Source organism: Myzus persicae, unplaced genomic scaffold (genome assembly GCF_001856785.1).
Source record: "Myzus persicae strain clone G006 unplaced genomic scaffold, MPER_G0061.0, whole genome shotgun sequence".
NCBI classification, from domain to species: Eukaryota; Metazoa; Arthropoda; class Insecta; order Hemiptera; family Aphididae; genus Myzus; species Myzus persicae.
In genome coordinates, this window is record NW_019102171.1 from 356,912 (window position 1) to 377,887 (window position 20,976).

The following is a 20,976-nucleotide window of genomic DNA, read 5'->3' on the forward strand; positions in this document are numbered from 1 at the left end:
TGTGCACGCGATCGGAACGACTCCCTATAAATAGACGACGGTTGACCCACTTTTATGTCTGTGTTTATTGTTTTCGTCCTCCCCTGTTGTTTTCGACGATATAATATAATATCGCGTAATATTAAAATATTATATTATTACGGCGGAACTTTTTTTTTTATATATACACAATATTATGTACATTACACCGAGCGAATACGTCTCGCATAGCTGGGAAAACTTTTTTGACGCTCAGCGATCGGAGAGAAATGCGTTTGAGTGTTTTAATTTATATATTGTTTAGAAAAGTCCATGTTCGTCTCTATATACGAATGGCCTGCAGGTTGTCGCCCCCTAAGTTATTGACGTAATGAAATGAGAATATTATATATATATTTCTGATTATTATAGCCGATGCAAACAATTATGGACATACTATTTTATGAAAACTTTGTGATATGACAAACCGCCGGCACTCAATTCAAATTATTTTAATTAAATTTATTTTTAATCCAGACGGAAGGATTAAAGTTATTATGCATTAAAAAAACGAATTTATAATAACTGTTTGCCGTTATATGTAGGATCTTTTTACATTTATTTTTTTATTTTTAATACCACATTTTACGCTCATAGTGAAATATGGTTTTTATGAAAACTGAAACAGGTGAAAAGTACATTTTACCAAACATACGGAAAAGTATACACGGATAATATTATTAGAGTTGGAGACAGGAAGATAGGTTGCTGGAAAACATGTTTGAAATAAAAAGTTGTCGTAAACTTACACTCTAAAATTCTTTTGTATAAAATTGTTTTTGCATTCTTAAAAATGCACGGACAGGTTACAGTCACGCTTCGTTCAACACAGCACAAGTCAGTGCCATATTATATTATCAGCACTTGACGCTATAATAGTCCTAAAAAGACGACGGAAATATGCTCTAAAAAATATATAAAGAAATAAATACAAATATAACATTCGTACACTGCTCGTACTGAGGTACTCTAAAAAAAAACCGTTGTAAATAATGCTTATAACAAATATTTAAAGTTTAACCAACTCGCTATCTTAAAATGATAAACAATTTTCATTCATCTACTTTAAAAATGATATCTCATAATGCTCCTTAATTTTTCAAGCTAAAGTGTAATCCAACTACTTTAACTGATTTAAATGTTACAAATGTCTAGTACACTAAAAAAAATCATTCGATGTCCACGGTCGTAATTGGAGCGTCATCACGCAATCATTGCCTAGTTGATACAATGCAAGGATTTTGTGTTACCGTATTATGTACTGATAAATTATAATAATAATATTCTTTAACATCTTGTGCGTTTAGATGCTGAACATTATTTTTATTTAATTTTTCATGTCATACAAAATATAACTAAAATATAAACATAGGCTATGGTAAATTGCTTATTTAAGTAATAATATAAATTTATTAATGTAATTCAAAAATATTTTTTCCATTAAACTTATTAAGGTTTATATCCTATTTTCATATTTTCAAGTGTTAGTCGTGCTAATAAGCTGTGACTTTTCTAATTAAACAAGAGTGTTGTGTTTCTTTATTTTATACTCGTATAGTTAGTTAATATATAAACTTAAATGAAAATACTATGTATGTTGTGTATGGTATATGTACGTACAAATTTGAGTAATCTAAAAATATGTGTATACATTAGTCCTAAATACTGGTACTTTTTACTTGCACCTATTACAGCAATAACATAGGTATGAAAATGTTTATAACATTATAACTTAATTTACCCACATTTCCATCGTAATTATAATTATTAATTACCAAATAATAGTTAGATAGGTGAAAAACTTTATCACATAATTTTCAGAATTTAATAGAGAACTTATGTAAGTATGTGCGTACCTATATATCATTATTTATGATATTCCAACTAAATCCTTGACATATAGAATATCAAATAATAATACACTAAACATTAATAATTCATATTTAGCCGAGATGTAATTTATAATGCGCAGTATAATTCAAAGAAAGTCTCATGGGAGGGGGGTTGATGGGGGTTGTTTTAAAACACTCCTCCGGGCATTGATTATATATGAGTTGTTGTGTTCTATAAATGTCCGAGCAAGACAATAATTTCGGAAATTGTTCTCAAGAATTTGTAGTTTTAAACTCGATTACATGTAAAGTTGTTAACGTGGCATAGGTCCAATTAAATGAACCTTAATTCCCTAGTAATGTGTCCTGTGCATTGTGTTGTCTTCGTGGAATAATGTAAACGCATTGAGATTTATCGTTATTAGTTATTATATAGTTATTATTTTGTTAACGTGTCTTCCGCCGTACCCGATTCCAGAATAAACACACCACTTCGCCAAAATACGACCCCTACGATTTTAACCAAAATAACTCGGAACGCAATAATATAATAATATGCATATTACTATTGTGTTACAGTCGTTGATGCAAACCCATGACGTAGCGGCTCACGAGATATTCGGCGAAGAAGCTGTCCGCGTGACGCCGCCGTTGGTGTTGCCGTATCTGAACGGCAATGGCATCGATGACGGCGAGAACGGTCTGGACGACGACATCGAACCCGAGAACGTTACGCGGGTCAGACTAGTACAGTTTCAAAAAAACACCGACGAGCCAATGGTACGCCATTCGATTGTAGTTTGAACCTATGTGCACAAAATATATTATTTATTATCTGACTTGGCGCAAGAAAGGCTGGTGTCAAAAATGGACATTGTAGGGGGGGGGGATTGAATTGTAAAATAGGCGAATAAAAAAAAGATCCCAACAATTATGGACCTTACGTTAAAGTTATGGAATTTCGATGGATATATAAGTTTTTCATTCTTAATTGAATGAAACATTTGCATTTGGCGAAATCGGAAGAAGTATTTTATTCTCACATTGGCCCTCTGGATGACCAATAAATATTATTAATGTTTGACATTGCCCAAATAGTGAAATATAAACTTAATTTTTTTTAATAACTTAACTTTTTACTAAAATCTAATATACATTACTCATATTTGATTGCTCATAACGTAACTTCTATATTTATAAACATTATTAATTGATTTCGGAATGGCTAATTATGTCGCGCTATAATCTTGACCAATGTCGATATATTCCCATGGTGTACACTGATATACTTCTATCAAATAATTTCAGAATGGCTAATGTACGTGGTAGGTTTTACATACTCTATCAGAGACATTGGCCGTTTTAACACAAGTATAACATAGTAAAGTATTAATGGCATTGGTCAAATAATCTAAAAATGTGTCCAAATTTTTCCGATCTTGCATCTGCAACGTAATGCATGTATGTATAATGATCATAATACATAAATATGTGTTTTTGTGTTGGTCCAATTAGTGTTAAATTTATAATCTTATAAAAAAAAATTGGAATTTCTTTTTCAGGGTATAACGTTGAAGATGAACGAAGACGGTAAATGTGTGGTAGCGCGCATAATGCATGGCGGTATGATCCATCGTCAAGCTACTCTGCACGTTGGAGACGAAATCCGAGAAATCAACGGTATATCGGTTGCTAACCAGTCAGTGGGAGCTCTTCAGAAACTTTTGGTGAATAAAATTTTCCATTTATCCTAAATGTATACGGTCTCCCGCGTGTCCCTGTACGACTGGGGACTTTGCTTTCTTGGTGCCCCCCCTCCACCTAGAGAAAAGTTCACACGACGTAATAATATTGTATACCTAAGTATATTTTCTAGTATTATTACTCACCGAAACCCAAACCGCTCCATTGTTTCGCAGGCGTAAAGTGTAACAGCACGAATTAATGCAACCCTCGTGCGCCCATATGAGAAAATATTAACCGAATGTCCGTCCGCTCGAGCGTTTTGCAGGGGCGGAGGCATAATATTTCATTAATTAAAAAAGTGTACCTATGGATCGTGAAAAGCTACTCATTGTATTAAGGCCGTTGTTTGTATACTCTGATGGGGGTGACCTTTCATCGTGGTGCGGCGTACTTAAGCAATTCGCTTATATAAAACGCTGAATAACCTTCCCGTCGACGACATATTATATACGCTGCGCAGGTATCAGTTATAAAAGCCTAATTATTTTTTTATTTTCCCTTAAAGTTTTCATTGAATTAAGCAAAACAAAAAAAAACCCACGTTGTACCCGCGGGACCCCATCACCGCACGTCCGCACACTCCGTATCCCCCTGTATTCACCTCACTGATAGTTTAATAATTGTTCTCGAAATATTATTGTGGTATATTGTATTCAGACTTTGTTGTTTCGTTTCGTTTATTTAGAGGGAAGCTAGAGGATCCGTCACTTTTAAGATAGTGCCGTCCTACAGGAGTGCACCACCACCGTGCGAGGTACAAGTAAGCCCAAGTGTACTCTATCCGGTGTTGGCCAAATTAAAAAATCATCCATCCATCGATTAATGTCATCTAAATATACGGAAGACATTCAATCGATATATTTCTTTTTAGTACATATTATACCTTATTATTATTATCATTATCATTATTATCAATAATTATTATATGTTAAACAAAAGTAAAGAATTCCTAATATATTCATTAATATTTTTTCTTTTAAAATTTGGCCTACGTCAGAAATAGAACTTTTAATATCAAACGTACTGTGTTTACAGTTTGTGTAGCTTATTAAAATTAACCTTATTTCCATTTATTTTTAAATTGTTGTGTGTTTTTTTTTTTTAACCATTGCTAATACGTAGTTGTTCAGGATAAAGCCATTACCTGTGATTGTAAGTACCTACGAATTTTATCATCTTGTTAGAAGTTATGAGAATGTGATGTAGTCTAGTATTGCTTATACTTTCTATTAGTTTCGTTGCATTATTATTCGAACTTTAATATATTATGTAGTTAGTTTTATTTATTTCAAAACCAAACTATACTTTATGACAGTCATCGTGTTGATAACCGATTTTCTTATATCTGGTCCCTAATTTTTTAATATTTATTTATTTTTATTTACTCAAGTGCAGTTTCAATTTTTACTCCTAATATGATTAAGAAACTGAATTAGGTACTTTCGAACGAGTTTCAATTTAAATTACGCATATACGATACGACGTATCAAGTCGTTAAGTAATTGTTTCCATTAGCCGTAAAATATATTTTACTTGCATAATTTCATATAATCGTTTATTCAGTTTACAATACAGAAATATAATTACTAACATTTTTTTTTTACTAAAAAAATACCCTGTACTCTAAAATAGTTATAAATGTATTGATTATTATTATTTTAAATATGTCTTTTTCAATTATCTATTATTATACTTATATATTTATAATAAAGCCAACTATTTTTGATTTTATTGATAAAACATTATTATTTATTAATTTATCCAACCGCCCTTTCCGTATCGATGTGTGTTCCGTAGATATTCGTCCGGGCTCAGTTCAGCTACGACCCCCTTCAAGACGACTTAATACCATGCGCACAGGCTGGCATAACGTTCAATATCGGTGACATATTGCAGGTATGTAAGTCGTTAGTGTTACGCTGATCGATGGACTGACAACATTACAATATTTTTATCTGGCATTTTTTTTTCTTCAGATAATCAGTAAAGACGACCACCATTGGTGGCAAGCCCGAAAAGACAATTCAGCCGGTTCAGCTGGCCTAATACCGTCGCCGGAACTCCAAGAGTGGCGTATCACCTGTAAAGCTCTAGAAAATTCCAAACACGAACAAGGTAAATGATTACATAACAAATTTTTATTTATGGATTTCATGGTTTTTCGTGTGACTTGGTTTTTTTGTGCGTTCCTAAAATATGTGTTGCTTGTGTGTTTCTATTATATAACTTTGCCGTATCAAAAGAATCCAGTTGCTCGTCGCACGAAGGGTGTGACGGTACTACCGGTAAGGTTTTTGCTTCTTGTAATTTAATTGATTTTGCTTTTTAGATAATATGTCACAATTTTCGATGTATTTTAGAGCTTATTGTGTTTAGCAATAGTTTATATTACTGTTAAAGCATAACTATATCATAGATATTATTAAAGGTACCTAATATAGGTACTCATTTTTTTGTGTACCTACCTATTATTAATTATTTAGCATTGGGAGAAGATGGTTAGATGTATATAATCTGTCAATATTTTAAGAATTATTTGAATTTTGTTGTAGTTAATTGCTCAATATTCGGTCGTAAGAAAAAATTAAAAGAAAAATATCTCGCCAAACACAATGCGGTATTTGATCATATCGACTTGGCCACCTACGAAGAAGTAGTCAAACTACCATGTAAGTGTATTATACAAATGACATGCTTAGACACGCCTTAAAGTCGTTCACTAACCGATTTCTGTATTTCAGCATTCCAACGCAAAACGTTAGTTCTTTTGGGCGCGCACGGTGTCGGCCGAAGGCATATAAAAAACACGATCATTCAAAAACATCCAGACAAATATGCTTATCCAATGGCTCGTAAGTCGGCGGGACTGATGGCGGGAAGGGAGAGGCTGGGGCACAGGGTGCAAATGACGAGAAAAATATTGTTGATACTATTAAATGCTTATAATAATATGCTCTAATTAATGTGACTAATAATTCGTTACGGTTTAGATACGACGAGACCGTTGAAACCGGGCGAAGAAAACGGGGTAGCCTACTATTTCGTTACTTATGACGAAATGATGACCGACATAAATGCACACGAGTACTTGGAATATGGTAAGCCAGAATATGGATATCCTTATTATATGATATGTATATATATGTATATATTATTATTATGTATGCACGTATTAGCTGCCGGGCAATGTATAGAAGTTTATATTATGATATATGTGTACGCTTGGTATCTTGTATCCGGAGGTTTCGAAAATATTAGAACGCTCGTTTGAGTTTTCGAAATATCCGGATACACGACGTGTTTTAACGCAAAAAATATGACCTATACGTCGTAGCTATTCTTATTATAGTGATGCGCCCGTGCACTATACATATACACGCGTTATCTGAGATGCCCGCGTGAACTATATCATATTGTCCGGAGTTATTTTGTTCATCGATAATGTTATGCTTTTCCTACGAGTGGATAACATGAACTGTTAAGTAGGCACCCACGACGATGCCATGTACGGCACGAAGCTGGACACGATAAGGAAGATCCACCACGAGGGCAAGATCGCCATACTGGACGTCGAACCTCAGGCGCTGAAAATATTGCGGACGGCCGAGTTCGCGCCGCTGGTCGTGTTCATCGCCGCTCCCCCGCACCGATCGCTTACCGACGTGAGTGCAGAGTGAAATTTATACGAGCCATTTACAACTCGCAGAGCCGCGTCGAACCATTTAGGGGCCCCCTGGGTAGTAAAAATTATTGTGTGCGTATGCGTCCCACCCGTCGACTGGACTGTCCGCGTTGGGTGGGCGGGTGGGTTTACCTGCTGACGATAACGAGAAAAAGTCGTGAAATGGAATTGATTCGAAAAATTCGTTCGCTGACATAAATTATTGATAAAAGTGTTCGCCTATAAAATAAGAGATTGCCCTCCTTATATTTTTTCCAAACCTCATTTCAGTCCACTCATCTCCTCTCAACGCACGTAGCTTGGAGAATTTATTATGCTTAGATACATATAATTACTTATCGACGTCCAATTGAATCTATATCGACTATTGGAATGGGTTAAACTTCCAATTTTCACAAACTTGAATTAAATTCTACTTGACATTTTGTACTTAAAATTTAATTTAGTTATCCATTTTTATTTTAAACCGATAACGGTCATACGGGAAAATATATAGTAAATAAAAATAGTATTCTAATATGTATTTTTTTAAAATTATATATCCATATCAAACTTGATTTTTTCAAACTGCCCGAAATGTTCTACTTCGAAGTATTCAATTTTGAATACTTATTCATTTTCTAACGAACTTCGATCTATTCCTGGAAGTTTGAGAATTCATAGTTTAAGTTCAAGAACTCATCCCAAATTATATTGTCGCATGATATTTAATATAATATAATAATTACACAAATACCTGCGTTTCAGTTCGACGGAAGTTTGGAAAAACTCGCCAACGAATCCGAACTGCTACAGCGGGCGTATGAACATTTGTTTGACATCACTATCGTTAACGAAGACATCGAAGAAACCATCGACGAGTTGGAAAGGGTAATGGAACGAGTGCACACAACACCGCAATGGGTGCCTGTAGCGTGGGTATATTAGAATTTAAATGTGAGTATGCATACATCGACCAACAGTTGGATTTCTTTATTCAACCACCTACAAATCAAATAATTTTTGCTTTGTACGATTTTTTGAAGCGCTCGAGTGATATTAAAAAAAATATATCTTTTACTTTGTTACCTAAAGTCTGCACAGTTTCTATTTTACTCTCTATATTGATTAAAAAATATTTCTACATCTATTATAGACAGTGCTTGAATTGTAGGTCGACAGAGTACCCTTTTCTAAAAAAAAAATATTTTGTAGAGTACTTACCCCTTCTAATTATATCCCAATAAATAAGAAATTTAAATATTCGGGTACTCAATTTTTTTTTATACTTCTGCACCCCTCTGCTATTTTTTTTTTTTAATTCAAGCACTGTTTATGGGTGTATTAATATTTCGTATAACTATCGTCACATTGCTGAAAACTCCGTGCGTTTGTTAAAACCGTATAAAGTACTACTGTGGTGTTATATCTGAACATTAAAATACCAGTGGCAAAACAATTTAGTGTGCCCGGCCCAAAAAGTTGTCCCATTTGTATGGTGGTATGTTGAATTATTGTAATGCTCCTTCGCCCAAACAGAATATTATAGTGCGCACCAAAAACGATTCTATCTCCGCCGCGTCATTGCTCATCGCTCCAGGATCGATGGTCCTCCTGGTTATAAAAAGATGAAAAATTATGGGCCGTACAGGTTATGCCGATGACGTAATGGAAGTGGGATGTTAGTGATTGTATAGGAGTGTCGTTTAAATGTAATAATGATTAAATAATTAATTTAATCGATATGGAACCTTTACTTATACATTTTGATTGTTTAATATATAATTTTGTTAAATATTTTTTCTAAACTAGACTTACAAAAAAAAAAAAAATTATTATAATACCTAATTTACAAATTAGAAAAGAATACACTCAAAACATTTTTGTATTCATACAACATTTTTATTTAATACTCACTCCTTATCAGTTGTTTGTCCTTTACGTAACGATATTATTTTCAATTGATATTTTTTTGAATTATTTGAAAATCAATATAATTACAAAAACAAAATAAATAGGTACCGTGAAGTGTGAATACTCCGTCATATTTATCGAGCAATCCAAGTATTTATATACTTTTGGGTATTTAATACGTTTGAAAGTTTACATAAAATGTGTATAAATTGACGACTCTCTGGGTGTGCTATGATCGCTACTGACAAAGCAAAAAAATATTCGTCCTTGTACGATATAATCTTAAGTATATCCAAAATCAGACTGCATTAAATAGGGGCCCTGGGTGGCAGATTCTTACGTATAAAGGCCAGCGACCTTCTATAAAATCTTCCGCCGTTTTGCTCTTTATTTTTATGGTAACATTTCTCAATTGTTTGAACGACTTGAATCGGCCAATATTGCGTTGTTTATCGAAGTACTAAATTTATCATTTTTATATTTATTATGACAACAACACTAATAACAAACTTTTAGGACGTTTAGAGAATGGGTTGGACCCCATCGACCCATCCTATTCATCCCCTCGCCACTTTCCAGTCATTATATAGTTAATTTAAAACATAGGTTCCCAAAAAGTTCACGCCTCCCTTATAAAAACCTTTTTATTCGCCTTTTTTTTAGTAAAACTGGGCTTGGAGTAGTAATTTTAATATACTTAATATATTATACGGAATCGTTTGAATTTTCCATAATTTGTATTTTTTTTTCAACCAAAAACATAAAATAATTGATTGACTTTTACCGATATTCTATATTTGCACATAATTATTTACAATCGAATGAAAAAAAAAATTATAACGTCATTGGGTTCCTTTGAACGTAAATGTTGGACTCATATATTTGAGGCTTGTCTGTAATATTGGTACAACCTTTTTTTATACATAAAACTGAAGTTCGCTTTAATAAATAATATAAATGTACACCTTTTAAAAATCATTAACGACAATAAAATGCGAACTTCAAAAAATTATACTTTAACGATTTTGACATTTTTTTATTATTATTATTATTTTTTTTTTTTGTGGTCGTATGTGATCCCTAGTGTTGTGTTATTGTTCGGTCCCAAGTGGCATTATGCCATTGTTATGTCACTGATAAAGTAATGTTCAATGTTCTATTGTTCTATAATACAAACAAATTACAAATTTTGAATTACATTTTTTTTTCCAGGCTACCAATAATAAACTAACATATGATCTTGAGTGCCACCAACATGAAATCGGTTCAACATTTTGTACATTGAAAAAAAATCTGACTCACACTTAACACATAGATCTGCAAATTTCTGTACCTAATTTGGTTTATTAAATTAATTTGTTTTTCTTTTGTAAAATTAGCGTTAAGTGGTAACTAATCACAGATCTCATTAATTTATATTAATATTTTTTTTATTAGAAATGAAAGGCGAGTGTTTATTACGTTAATTTATTTTCTCCAAATTGTTAGGTCTATGTTTTGGGTCCAATAATATTATTATGTTAACGCAACTAATACACACGCCTAACACCAACATTCCCCAATAATCATTTGTATTACTATAGCAATATTTTGACAACTCATTAACATTTATAATTTTAAACCTTACTGTAAGCTACATAAATTAATTTATTTTGGTACCTATTAAGTTGATCCCGAAAAATCAAAATATTATTAATAATATTAAACTTGTTGACTTATTTAGTCGCTATTTTGTTGTTATAATTGTATTGCTCGCGAGAGTATTTTCTTTATTATTAAATATGGATTATACATAGTTACTCATTTTGTTAGTGACTCGTTGTAGCTTCTATTGAAGCTTTTTTGACTTAAATAACAATGTACAGGATACCTTGGCTATTTTATTTTCGTCTGAATCATTCCTATTCCTTTTCCGATTATTTTACAGTTGCTCAGACAAGCAGCACTATACATAGTATACCGACGTAGGTGATATGTGTACTGTTTGGCTGTTTACACACGCTACACACGATGTACCTACACACCGTCTTAACTGTTGAGGCACTGTTTTTGAACAAGTTTATGGACTACCTATTTATGTGAACATTGCAACTGGTGCTCCTCCATAATATCATGCACATAACCGTTTATGCTACTTATTATGTATTATGTTTCCGGAAATAATATGGTCACCGTGGTATACTCGTATTGTACAAATGTGTCCATCTATAGAAAAAACACGGTTATAAGTTATTTATAAGATATTGATTATGAGAGGTAAGTAGTTTTGGATAAGTTTAAATTTATTTAATAAATGACCATGTAACATCTCCCACATCCGACGTCCGGGCCGGTTAGTAGAGTGTTATGTGACAACATGGCAATTTGGTAAAGTCGCCAACCAGAGACCGAGGTCGCAGTACCCTGGGTTTTATCTTATATCGCAGAATATACTAGTCAGTAAAATAATTATAATAAAACGTATGTAAGATGATAGTTAAAATATATTAAATATGATTTGATTGAAAAGTTACAGTAATGTGAAGAAAAGCCTCGTGGCACAAAAACTTCACCAAGAAAGAAAATAAACAACACATACATTTTGTTAACAACATTATTACTAATTACACAACATCGTTGGTAAATATAAATAATAATGGGAGGGTACCACGGGCTGCCGGTCGGCCTAAAAGAACAATTAATATTATTTACCTGGATTGTAACGTTCTTACATAAACATAATTATTGATATTTACAAATACTGCATAATAGTAACGTGCCGTTGCGCGTCTCCTCGGCGCGGTGACCCGATCTGCAGGGACGCACCGGAGAATGACTTAAGTTACTCTTCCATTTTTGATTTGTTTCGCATAGGTTCAAATATTTTCGAAGAATATTTTTAAAAAACTGCACCCGGAGCCGAATAACCTGCGGCTGGCTGTGTACGATAGGAACTAGGTCGTTGAAAAAGAGTGCCGCGGTGACTAAAAGTGATCGTTACGAAAAATAAAATGATTTTATTAATTGACCGATATTCTATTCACTTGCGAATTAATTATTTTCATCGACTGCATCGGCCATTACACATCGGCGGCGCGGCGGTGCTATCGTCACGAAACCCGACCAGGAAAGGACAAAATATATACTTGATATACCCGCGCATTGTAGATTAATCTATTTGCGGTGGAATTTCGAATGTTGTAACTAAAACTTTCAAAGACCAACTACGTAATATATAAATGTATTCAATTATTAATCGCGGAAATTAAATACCTAGATAAAACTTATTGTACCTATTATGATAATAATTACAAACGAGATATCAACTTAGTTTCATGTATTATATTTATGACATTTATGTATAATTCAATATACCTAGGTACCTATTAAGCGTAAAGTTTATTTTTGTTACAATTCATTTAACATATTTTGGACAAAATGTATTTGAACTGTAGTTTCTAAAAACAAAACTCATATAACAAAAAACAGCATAGCTAGTTTGACTGCTTTGTTTTTATATATGTTAAAAATATAAACAGCGAACGGAACAATCACTTCTGCGTCAGTAAAAGTTATTCGACATGTCAAAAAATATGAAATTTGAAATGTTATTTTTTGTTTTATGAAAGTAATATTATACTACATAATATAATTTTTAGTACCTACATTTGTTGGTACAACATTATAGTATGCTGATATTCCATACAATTATCAGTAATGACTAATATGAGTTATGAGTTCGATTCGCATACTATTATTAAAAATACCAAATAAAATACTGTGTTAGCCAGCTGCAGCAGACTATGTAGGCTATGTAAAATCATACTAATTGTCAGTACAATAATATTAGATAGGCAATGTTGATCGTGATGATTTGATAAATTCACAGTGTGATTCCATTGCAAAACTGTAGTACAGCCAATAGCCATTTTAAAGGTGTATCGTAAATTTAATTCAAATGGAAATTAATATAACTTACTATAGTATTTGCTGTTATTATTACCATGATGTGTAGGTATGGTTGAACACTACTGTTTGTCTGATTACTATGACCTGTCTACTCATTTCTCATTTTCCTTATTAGAACCAAATACTATAGATTATAATACGGGGACCTCGTACATTTTCTAGGGGACGCTGTTGCGGCTTTTATATGATACCAGTTAGCCTGTATATGCCCCTCAATTTATTTTTATTTTAGACATAGATATTATGTATTTATACGTAATGATACACACTACACAGACTAGTAGATTACACTGATACATAATATATCAAAATTAGAAATATTTAGGTGTTAACTTTATTGCGCGAAGCCAAAATATATTGTTGAAGATTGTCACTTGTTGATGATGGTGAATAATGAACTTAAGTTAATTCAATTTGTTTTCTTAAGTAATTTACTGTTGATATTAATTATAGCGATATAGCTTAAGGTCTCATCAAACTCAAAATATTTTAACGAATAATTTGAATTTTAGTAGGTATTTTATCCTTTTGGATTAATGGTACTTTTTTTTCTTTATCCTGTTCTACCGTAGCTATTTTCAATATGAATGAGTTTCATTAAGAACTTAAATTTCAAAAAGCTCAAATTATCACCTGATAACGATTATTTAATTGGTGACGTTAAAAAAAAAATTTTTGACAGTTGTGAAATAACTTTTGCATAACCTTACATTAAATGTAAGTCATCTTGAATTAAATAATTATATCATCAACATAAAATGAAATCACGCAAACACTCCGACTCCCGTTGATATAGATAGTTGTAAAATTCTAGGAAATGAAATATTTTGAAGAAAGAAAATATTAGGCCACCCTTATATTTCTTATATTGTGAATCGTAAGGTATAATATTAGATATTTATTAAATAGTATGCTTATTATTTTATTTCTAGGAAGAAGATGAAAAATTCTAAAATTTAACCCAACAACTTGGAATTTCGACTTACCAACTCGAAATTTTCAAGTTTGTATTTCAAAATATTATACTTCAGCCGTGATACGGACATTAGGTATTCACGTAATCAATAATTACAATTACGCACTGATATCAATGATATTATACAAACGAATATGTATTTAGTATTAACGTTTGATCGTCTGAATGTTAGATTCATATATATATATATATAGAATAGGTATAGTAATATTACTCTATGGCCAATCGCACACCAATAGAGCAAAATTACTTTAAACGGTGTTAGTCATTTTCGTTTAGTCAACTAAGAACAATTTGCTTCTATAAAGTGCATTTAGGGTGACCGCACACTGGTAAAGCAAAATTGACTAAGTCATATTTAGTCATTTTGCTTTAGTCATAATAAAGCGTTGTTGTCGCACACTAGATAAAACATAGTAAGTCAAATCAAAGTATATCAAGTAGTCCTCAAAATGTCGTCCGACGAGGAGGACGTTGGTATTCCTATTTTATGGTTTCTATTAAGAGAAAGTGAACAGGAAGAAAATAAAAAAAAACTTTGGGTTCATCCTTTGAACTTGAAACGAACTGAAAATAATACAATTAAATGTTTTATTCATGAACTTCGAAATGACGAAAGTAAATTTAGAAATTTTACACGAATGAGTACCGACACGTTTGATTATATTCTAGAAATACTTAACGATGAAATTCGAAAACCTGATATTAATTTCAGAAAAAGTATCACTCCAGAATAGACATTATAGGTGACGTTGAGGTAAGTTAATAACAAATTCTAAATAATTAGATATTAGATTCTGAGCGGAGCATAGCGAAATAATGTATGATTTTACAATGATGTGTTTAAAAAAAAATTTTCGTTTATCTTATACAATGATTTATCATTGAATTCAATTATAACATATCCATTACAACGACATGCTTGACAACTATACTGAACAGCAGAGCGGTACCCCCTTGTCCAACTTTTTTTACATTTTCATTTTTTCGCTCCACTCAGAATTTAAAATAGCAGGTAGAATAAAAATAATATTTTTAGACTTGCGAATTCTCTTGAACGTATTACTTTTTATAGTTATAATATTATTATAATAAAACGAGTTAACACTTAATAAGGTTATACTTAATTATACTTAATTTTTAACAATATAAAAATGATAATTTATTATAATGAAAAATCAACTGTATCAATGCAAAATATAGGAACTTGAACTATCCGACGAGGAGAAATCTGGAAAACTCGCAATGTACTGAACTGCATTAAATTGGTGCGGTCAATGATTTGCATGTAAATGATAAATGAGGTATAATATTAGAATGTGGTGCATTATTGTATCTTGGCATTTCATTCGACGTTTCTTGGTTGTTGAGAAGCTAATCAATGGTATTTAATACAATTTTTTTGAATTGACATTGATTTTTATCATTTAATTTTAAAAAATCTGGGATAATACTTTTAAAAAAAAAGAAAGTTCAGGTGTATCCCTCATTAATTTTTTTTGGTTGAATTCTTGTCTTTAGAAATTCCAACCAACACCGGTTCCACCACTCTTTTACTGGGTAACATTTTTCGGTTTGTTCTTGGTTTTTTAAATAATGGTTCATTACTAGATTTTTCATTTTCTGCATCTTCAGTAACCATTGTTTGTGAAATCACTTCTTGTTCAACTGCAGTTTCTAAATTTTGTTCAGTATCTGGCCCCAATAGGTTCTTCAACGAAACTATCGTTTTCTAAGTTATTTATATGCAATGGCGCAACTAGACCTCTAAATCGCAGGATGCTAAATCTGTGAATGCATCACAGAGTTGTGGGGGACAGAGCCACCCACACTCCCCTGCACCTAAACCTACAATATTCGATAAATCAAAGTTTTAAAATACATATTAACACACTTCACATAAATAAAAAAAAAATTAATTAATCATTCTCTTTTTTTCCACAATATCAATAACATATTGGTACATTTTAATTTCATAATCTTGTTAATAAATAACTAAGATATCATTCATATATTTTAAATCAGCATGATTTTTCTCAGTTTCGTGCAAATAAATACCTACAAATAATTCTGCAACTATGTAATGTGAAATAGTTACAGAAAAGTTCATCGACGGCCATATGAATAGATAATTGAATAGATCAAACAAATGTCAATGATGTACCCTGCTATTTGTTTTCACATAAACTGTCTATTATAATATACATATAACAATTAAGTTAAACACCAATCTGCGGTTAGATTTAAATACATTTACTCAAAAATACATAATAATAAATAAAAGACAATATTTTAACCTGACCAGTAATGCTCAATGTTGTGATATAATATTGTATTTCATAATTGATAAACTCTAAATTGGATGAGTAACGTTAAATTGTATATTGCTAATATATTCATATACCTATATGGCTATATCTTAATTGTATGGTTTCACATAAATATATGTTAAATGAATGAACTATTTATTTAATGCAGGACCATATAGGATAATTATGCCAATGTAATTATAGTGTACCTATTTAATACAAATATTTTAGTTTTTTTTACAACAACAGAAATTGTTATGTATTTGCATTCAATAGCATGATATTTACATCTATTTTGTTAACTATATGCAATAATAATAATGGCCAAATCCTACGGATTTCATCGGTTAAACAATGTTTAATGTAGTATTCACTGCTGAATACAAATGGCTTAAATGCTCAAATTGGTGAACATGGAATCTTCTGAGTAGGTGTCCCGTACGTTTAGGCGTTAGACAATTAACGTAGGGTATTAGGTAAGAACAAATCCGGGCAAGATACTACCAATAATTTGCAAATAATTTGCAAACATAAATTACCCACAAGGTATGAAAAATATAAGATGGGGGGGAAACTTCACGCTACACCCCATTTTGGTGCCGGGTCCTGGAGTCATGTCACTATAACAGAATTATTGGTATAAAAGGAAAATTGAAAAAAATAAAATTGATTTAATTAATTATTAATTCTTATTACTTTTATTTATCTTGTAACAAACGCTTAATATAAATTTTAAAATAATAAATTATAACCTTTTTATATTTTTGTTTAATTAAAAAAAAAGGATCTCTTATTGCTATAGTTGACTTTTGTACCAATGTACATGTCTTTTTTTTTACTCTTTCACATATAAAATTACATGTGGTTTTATTTTTGTTGAAATAGGGGTACATTTAATTTTTTTGCCAAATCTTTGCGCACTTTCCATCTATTTACACGGCTTTCATACGTTATATAATGATCATGTCCATAAAAAACTGCTCCGGATAATATATATCAAAAAATTATTTAAAACAATTAATTAAATAATATATTATTTTGAAATATTTATATACAAAACCTGTTATTGTCAATTGCCAGACTACACTGCAAGTCAGCCAATGAGAGTACTCTTGATATTCAGTAATTTAAACTGTTTCAATAAATAAATGATTTACTAGAATTCTCTTTACATTTAAAAATCCCAAACAGTTTAGTTCTGTGCACTTAGTTTTTTACTTCACTGTATTCTTTCAAACTAAACTCCAAATCATTGAGATTGCTAAATAATGATTTTAAAATTATTGTTGGACTTGGTATAGTTTTCGACGTTGCACAGTTGAAACACAGTCGTTTTTCAACGGCGGATGGCACACTTTCAAACCACGAAAATTATAAGGAGTTGTGAGTTGTATATAGCAAATAGGTACATAAGACTGCGAGTAAGCTGCATTACTATTTTCTTTTTTAGATGGGGTGAAATTAGTGAAGTTGAAATTTCGAAAAATTTTCCAAACCATGCAAATTAAGCAAAATAACGTAAAAATAAGCGGTTTCCGGCAAAATGTATGAACTATGCAAAATATGCACATTCAAATTTTAGATTTGGTATGAATTTATTTCGCACTCTGCTACATTTTACAATAAATAAGAAAAGTATGCAAATGCTATAAGTCCCGAATCTTGGTCATAAGGTTTTTCCCCCGTCATTTACCTTTATGTGAAAGCCTTAGTTAGGTACCTACACGGCTGTATACATATATTACATTATTTATTCACTATAGTGTAGAAATATAATCCCACAATTTTTATCAAATACTGCACACAATTATAGAATAATATTGTTTGATAACATATTAATGCCGAGCCCAGAAAGAATATTATATTCACGATTAAAGTATTCATTTTTTTATTACTTCTGTAAATTTCAAAGCCTAATTTTGAAGTTTTTTCATATCTTGACACTTCTAGAGTTTTATATTAAGTTAAAGTTTAACCGTTAAGACTAAAAACAATATTGTGAGATGCCGGACAAAAAAATTGACTCGCGACAGTAGTGTATCTAAATGGCTTATTCGCAGAGTTCCGTGTTCTGAATTATATAGATTTAAACACTTCGAATAATATTATGTTTCGGAATCTGAAATAAAAAATGTATCGTGTCATCCAAAGAATTCATAAACTCGAAAACTGATAACAACATATTATATTATAATATCTATCATCTATGGCAAAAGCCGATCGTCGTCACTCGTCGGAGACGATTCGCAATTCTAATAATTTCATTGAACGAAAGAGAAATGTGTAAGGCAACAATAAGCATTTATTCACATATTTCATTCTACTCAAGTAATTTTTATAAAAAATCTCGATGTTTTCAATTCGGGTTTAGATGAAGAAAGAAGTTCCTCGATATGGCGTCTGCACTCAAGATATGGCCTTGCAGCTATATATTACCCGAAGAGTCGATGTATACGTAAGTTTGATTACCTATTCTTTTGGGGCTTACATATTTTACTTTTTAATCTCAAAATTAAAATTTATTGTCCCAGAAAATTTGCTACCTGGGTAAAGTAGGGGCATATTTTTTGTTCCCGAGCGCGCAACACAAAAAAATACGATTATAGCACAAACGACGACGGCATATCCAGCTCGCATAATAATAACATATTTATACAATTAAATAGATATAAATAGTGTTCTACATACTAGTCATACTACAGTAGTACGGTACACGGGAGTTCTTATGTCCCGCAAAATGCAATAATTTTTATTTTTAGTTTGTATAAATGTTGAGAAATATATGAATATTACTATGCCATCTGCTTGTGGCCGAACCGCGAATTAAAGTGACGCCGTCGTACATCAAACATCAAATTATTTTATAAAGCTAAGAAAGTCGCTCTGCTGATTATTGAATATCTATCGGAAATTAAATAAGGACATTTTAAATTTTAAATAATCTCGAATAGCTTAAAATGTACCTAACCAATGCACTCAAAATTAATACAAAATATATTAATTATTAATTTCGTGCTCGGCAGTATTCAGAGAAAAGATCTAACTTGGAATTTTACAAACTGTAGTTGGTATAGTCGATGTACGGTAAATGTGATGCATTGGGCACTGAATACCTCTCTGTTAAATCTAAAAAGTAGTAATCACATTTATTTACAATAAGATTTTTATTTCATAACTCATAAAAAAATTTGCTTGTGCTTCGAATATTTAAACACCACCTTAATTAATTATTAAATTAAAAATTAAAATAATAGGTACTTTATATTATATTGTTGTAATTTAAATTTTAAAATTATAAACTATTTTGGTTATTGTTATACCTTATTTTATTATCTTAATGATCAAATCTCAAGCACGGACCTCCTTGATATACAATTTTGTAATATACTATAATATATCTATGGTTTTATCATATTGACGTTGTATAAATTATAATGCAATCCGTGGCGATTGTCAAAGTAGTTGCAAAGACGCAATCGATCTAAAATTTCAGTTAGCAAAGCTGCAGACATAAACAAGAAACATGAAGAGAACAGTACGGTTTTTTTTCATAATAAATCTCAATATTTTCAGACTTAACTTCAGTCGTATATCTGATTTATTCCGCAGTGCACACACAATATTAGGAATTCTGCCGAAGCCCGAAAGCGTCGATGTTTAAAGTAATTAATTTTAGTTTCACACTTTTTTGGTGCTTAAATTTATTTTTTAAATAAAAATTTAATTTCACCAAAAATATGCTACCCCTATGTACACACATATTATTTTATTTCTGAAAGCAAATGCATAAAATACGAGAGATCAAATAATATACAAACGCAGCTCGTCGTCGTCGTCATTTTTCTGCTCCCTGATCGTAGGGTAATTTTATAATTATAACCTATTTTTAAGTACTTGAAATAGACATTCATTATACGGTTTAATTTAGAAATACCCGTTATAAGTGATTACTCATAAGACACAATTTTAATTTTTAACCTATAATTTTTTTTAAATTCAAAGTTAGCTGTTTCAGGACACTATTAATTTAGTGCTATATATATTTCATTGTTCTACTATAATATATTAATATTTCATTATATTATAATTGTCTCCAAAAAACAACAATGTTCACAGAGTGGTAAACTCACTATCCTAAAAAGTAATCACCCCGTACGAGTGATTATGAAAAATATACTTTTATACTAGTATAGGTATCTTTATATAATATAGTAAATAGTAATGAAATAAATATAGACACAGGCGTTCAAATATTCTAAAATTTTGTAGTTATTCAAACTTGGGTGTATACGAGTTTAAAAATTAAAGTTACGTAAATTTGAACTTTTTAACTTCTTTTAGAATCCGAGCGGAGCGATGAATGTATTGATTTTACAATTTATTTTTTATTTTTTTTGTTTCTCTCATCGCGTTATTTTGGGAGAGTAAAAGTGCTTAGATTTTTTTCAACAAGCATCTTTTCTGGTAGAAATGTGAATAGTATCAGTACTTTGATGGCTCAAAAGTAAAAAATTCTCAATAGTTTTCAAAAGCGGCAGGAAAAACAAACAAAAAATTAAGGAAAAAAGTGAA

The 20,976-nt window shown here is 31.3% G+C and overlaps 1 protein-coding gene across 13 annotated transcripts in view; it reads left to right on the forward strand.

The window, feature by feature from the left end:
- Positions 1-11,040, forward strand: part of LOC111031460 (peripheral plasma membrane protein CASK) — an 84,293-nt gene extending 73,253 nt beyond the window's left edge. For 4 of the 13 annotated variants that reach the window (XM_022311401.1, XM_022311408.1, XM_022311398.1 and 1 more), the window contains 13 exons: positions 2,430-2,630; positions 3,413-3,577; positions 4,282-4,356; positions 4,719-4,748; positions 5,394-5,492; positions 5,573-5,711; positions 5,840-5,881; positions 6,149-6,265; positions 6,338-6,448; positions 6,587-6,694; positions 7,080-7,258; positions 8,026-8,214; positions 10,384-11,040. In XM_022311401.1, the coding sequence (XP_022167093.1) occupies positions 2,430-2,630; positions 3,413-3,577; positions 4,282-4,356; positions 4,719-4,748; positions 5,394-5,492; positions 5,573-5,711; positions 5,840-5,881; positions 6,149-6,265; positions 6,338-6,448; positions 6,587-6,694; positions 7,080-7,258; positions 8,026-8,205 (1,446 nt within the window). In that variant the 3' untranslated portion in view covers positions 8,206-8,214; positions 10,384-11,040. The remainder of the gene's footprint in view (positions 1-2,429; positions 2,631-3,412; positions 3,578-4,281; positions 4,357-4,718; positions 4,749-5,393; positions 5,493-5,572; positions 5,712-5,839; positions 5,882-6,148; positions 6,266-6,337; positions 6,449-6,586; positions 6,695-7,079; positions 7,259-8,025; positions 8,215-10,383) is intronic. The other 9 variants (XM_022311399.1, XM_022311400.1, XM_022311410.1 and 6 more) reach the window with 9 other exon arrangements.
- Positions 11,041-20,976: the final 9,936 nt, after the last annotated feature.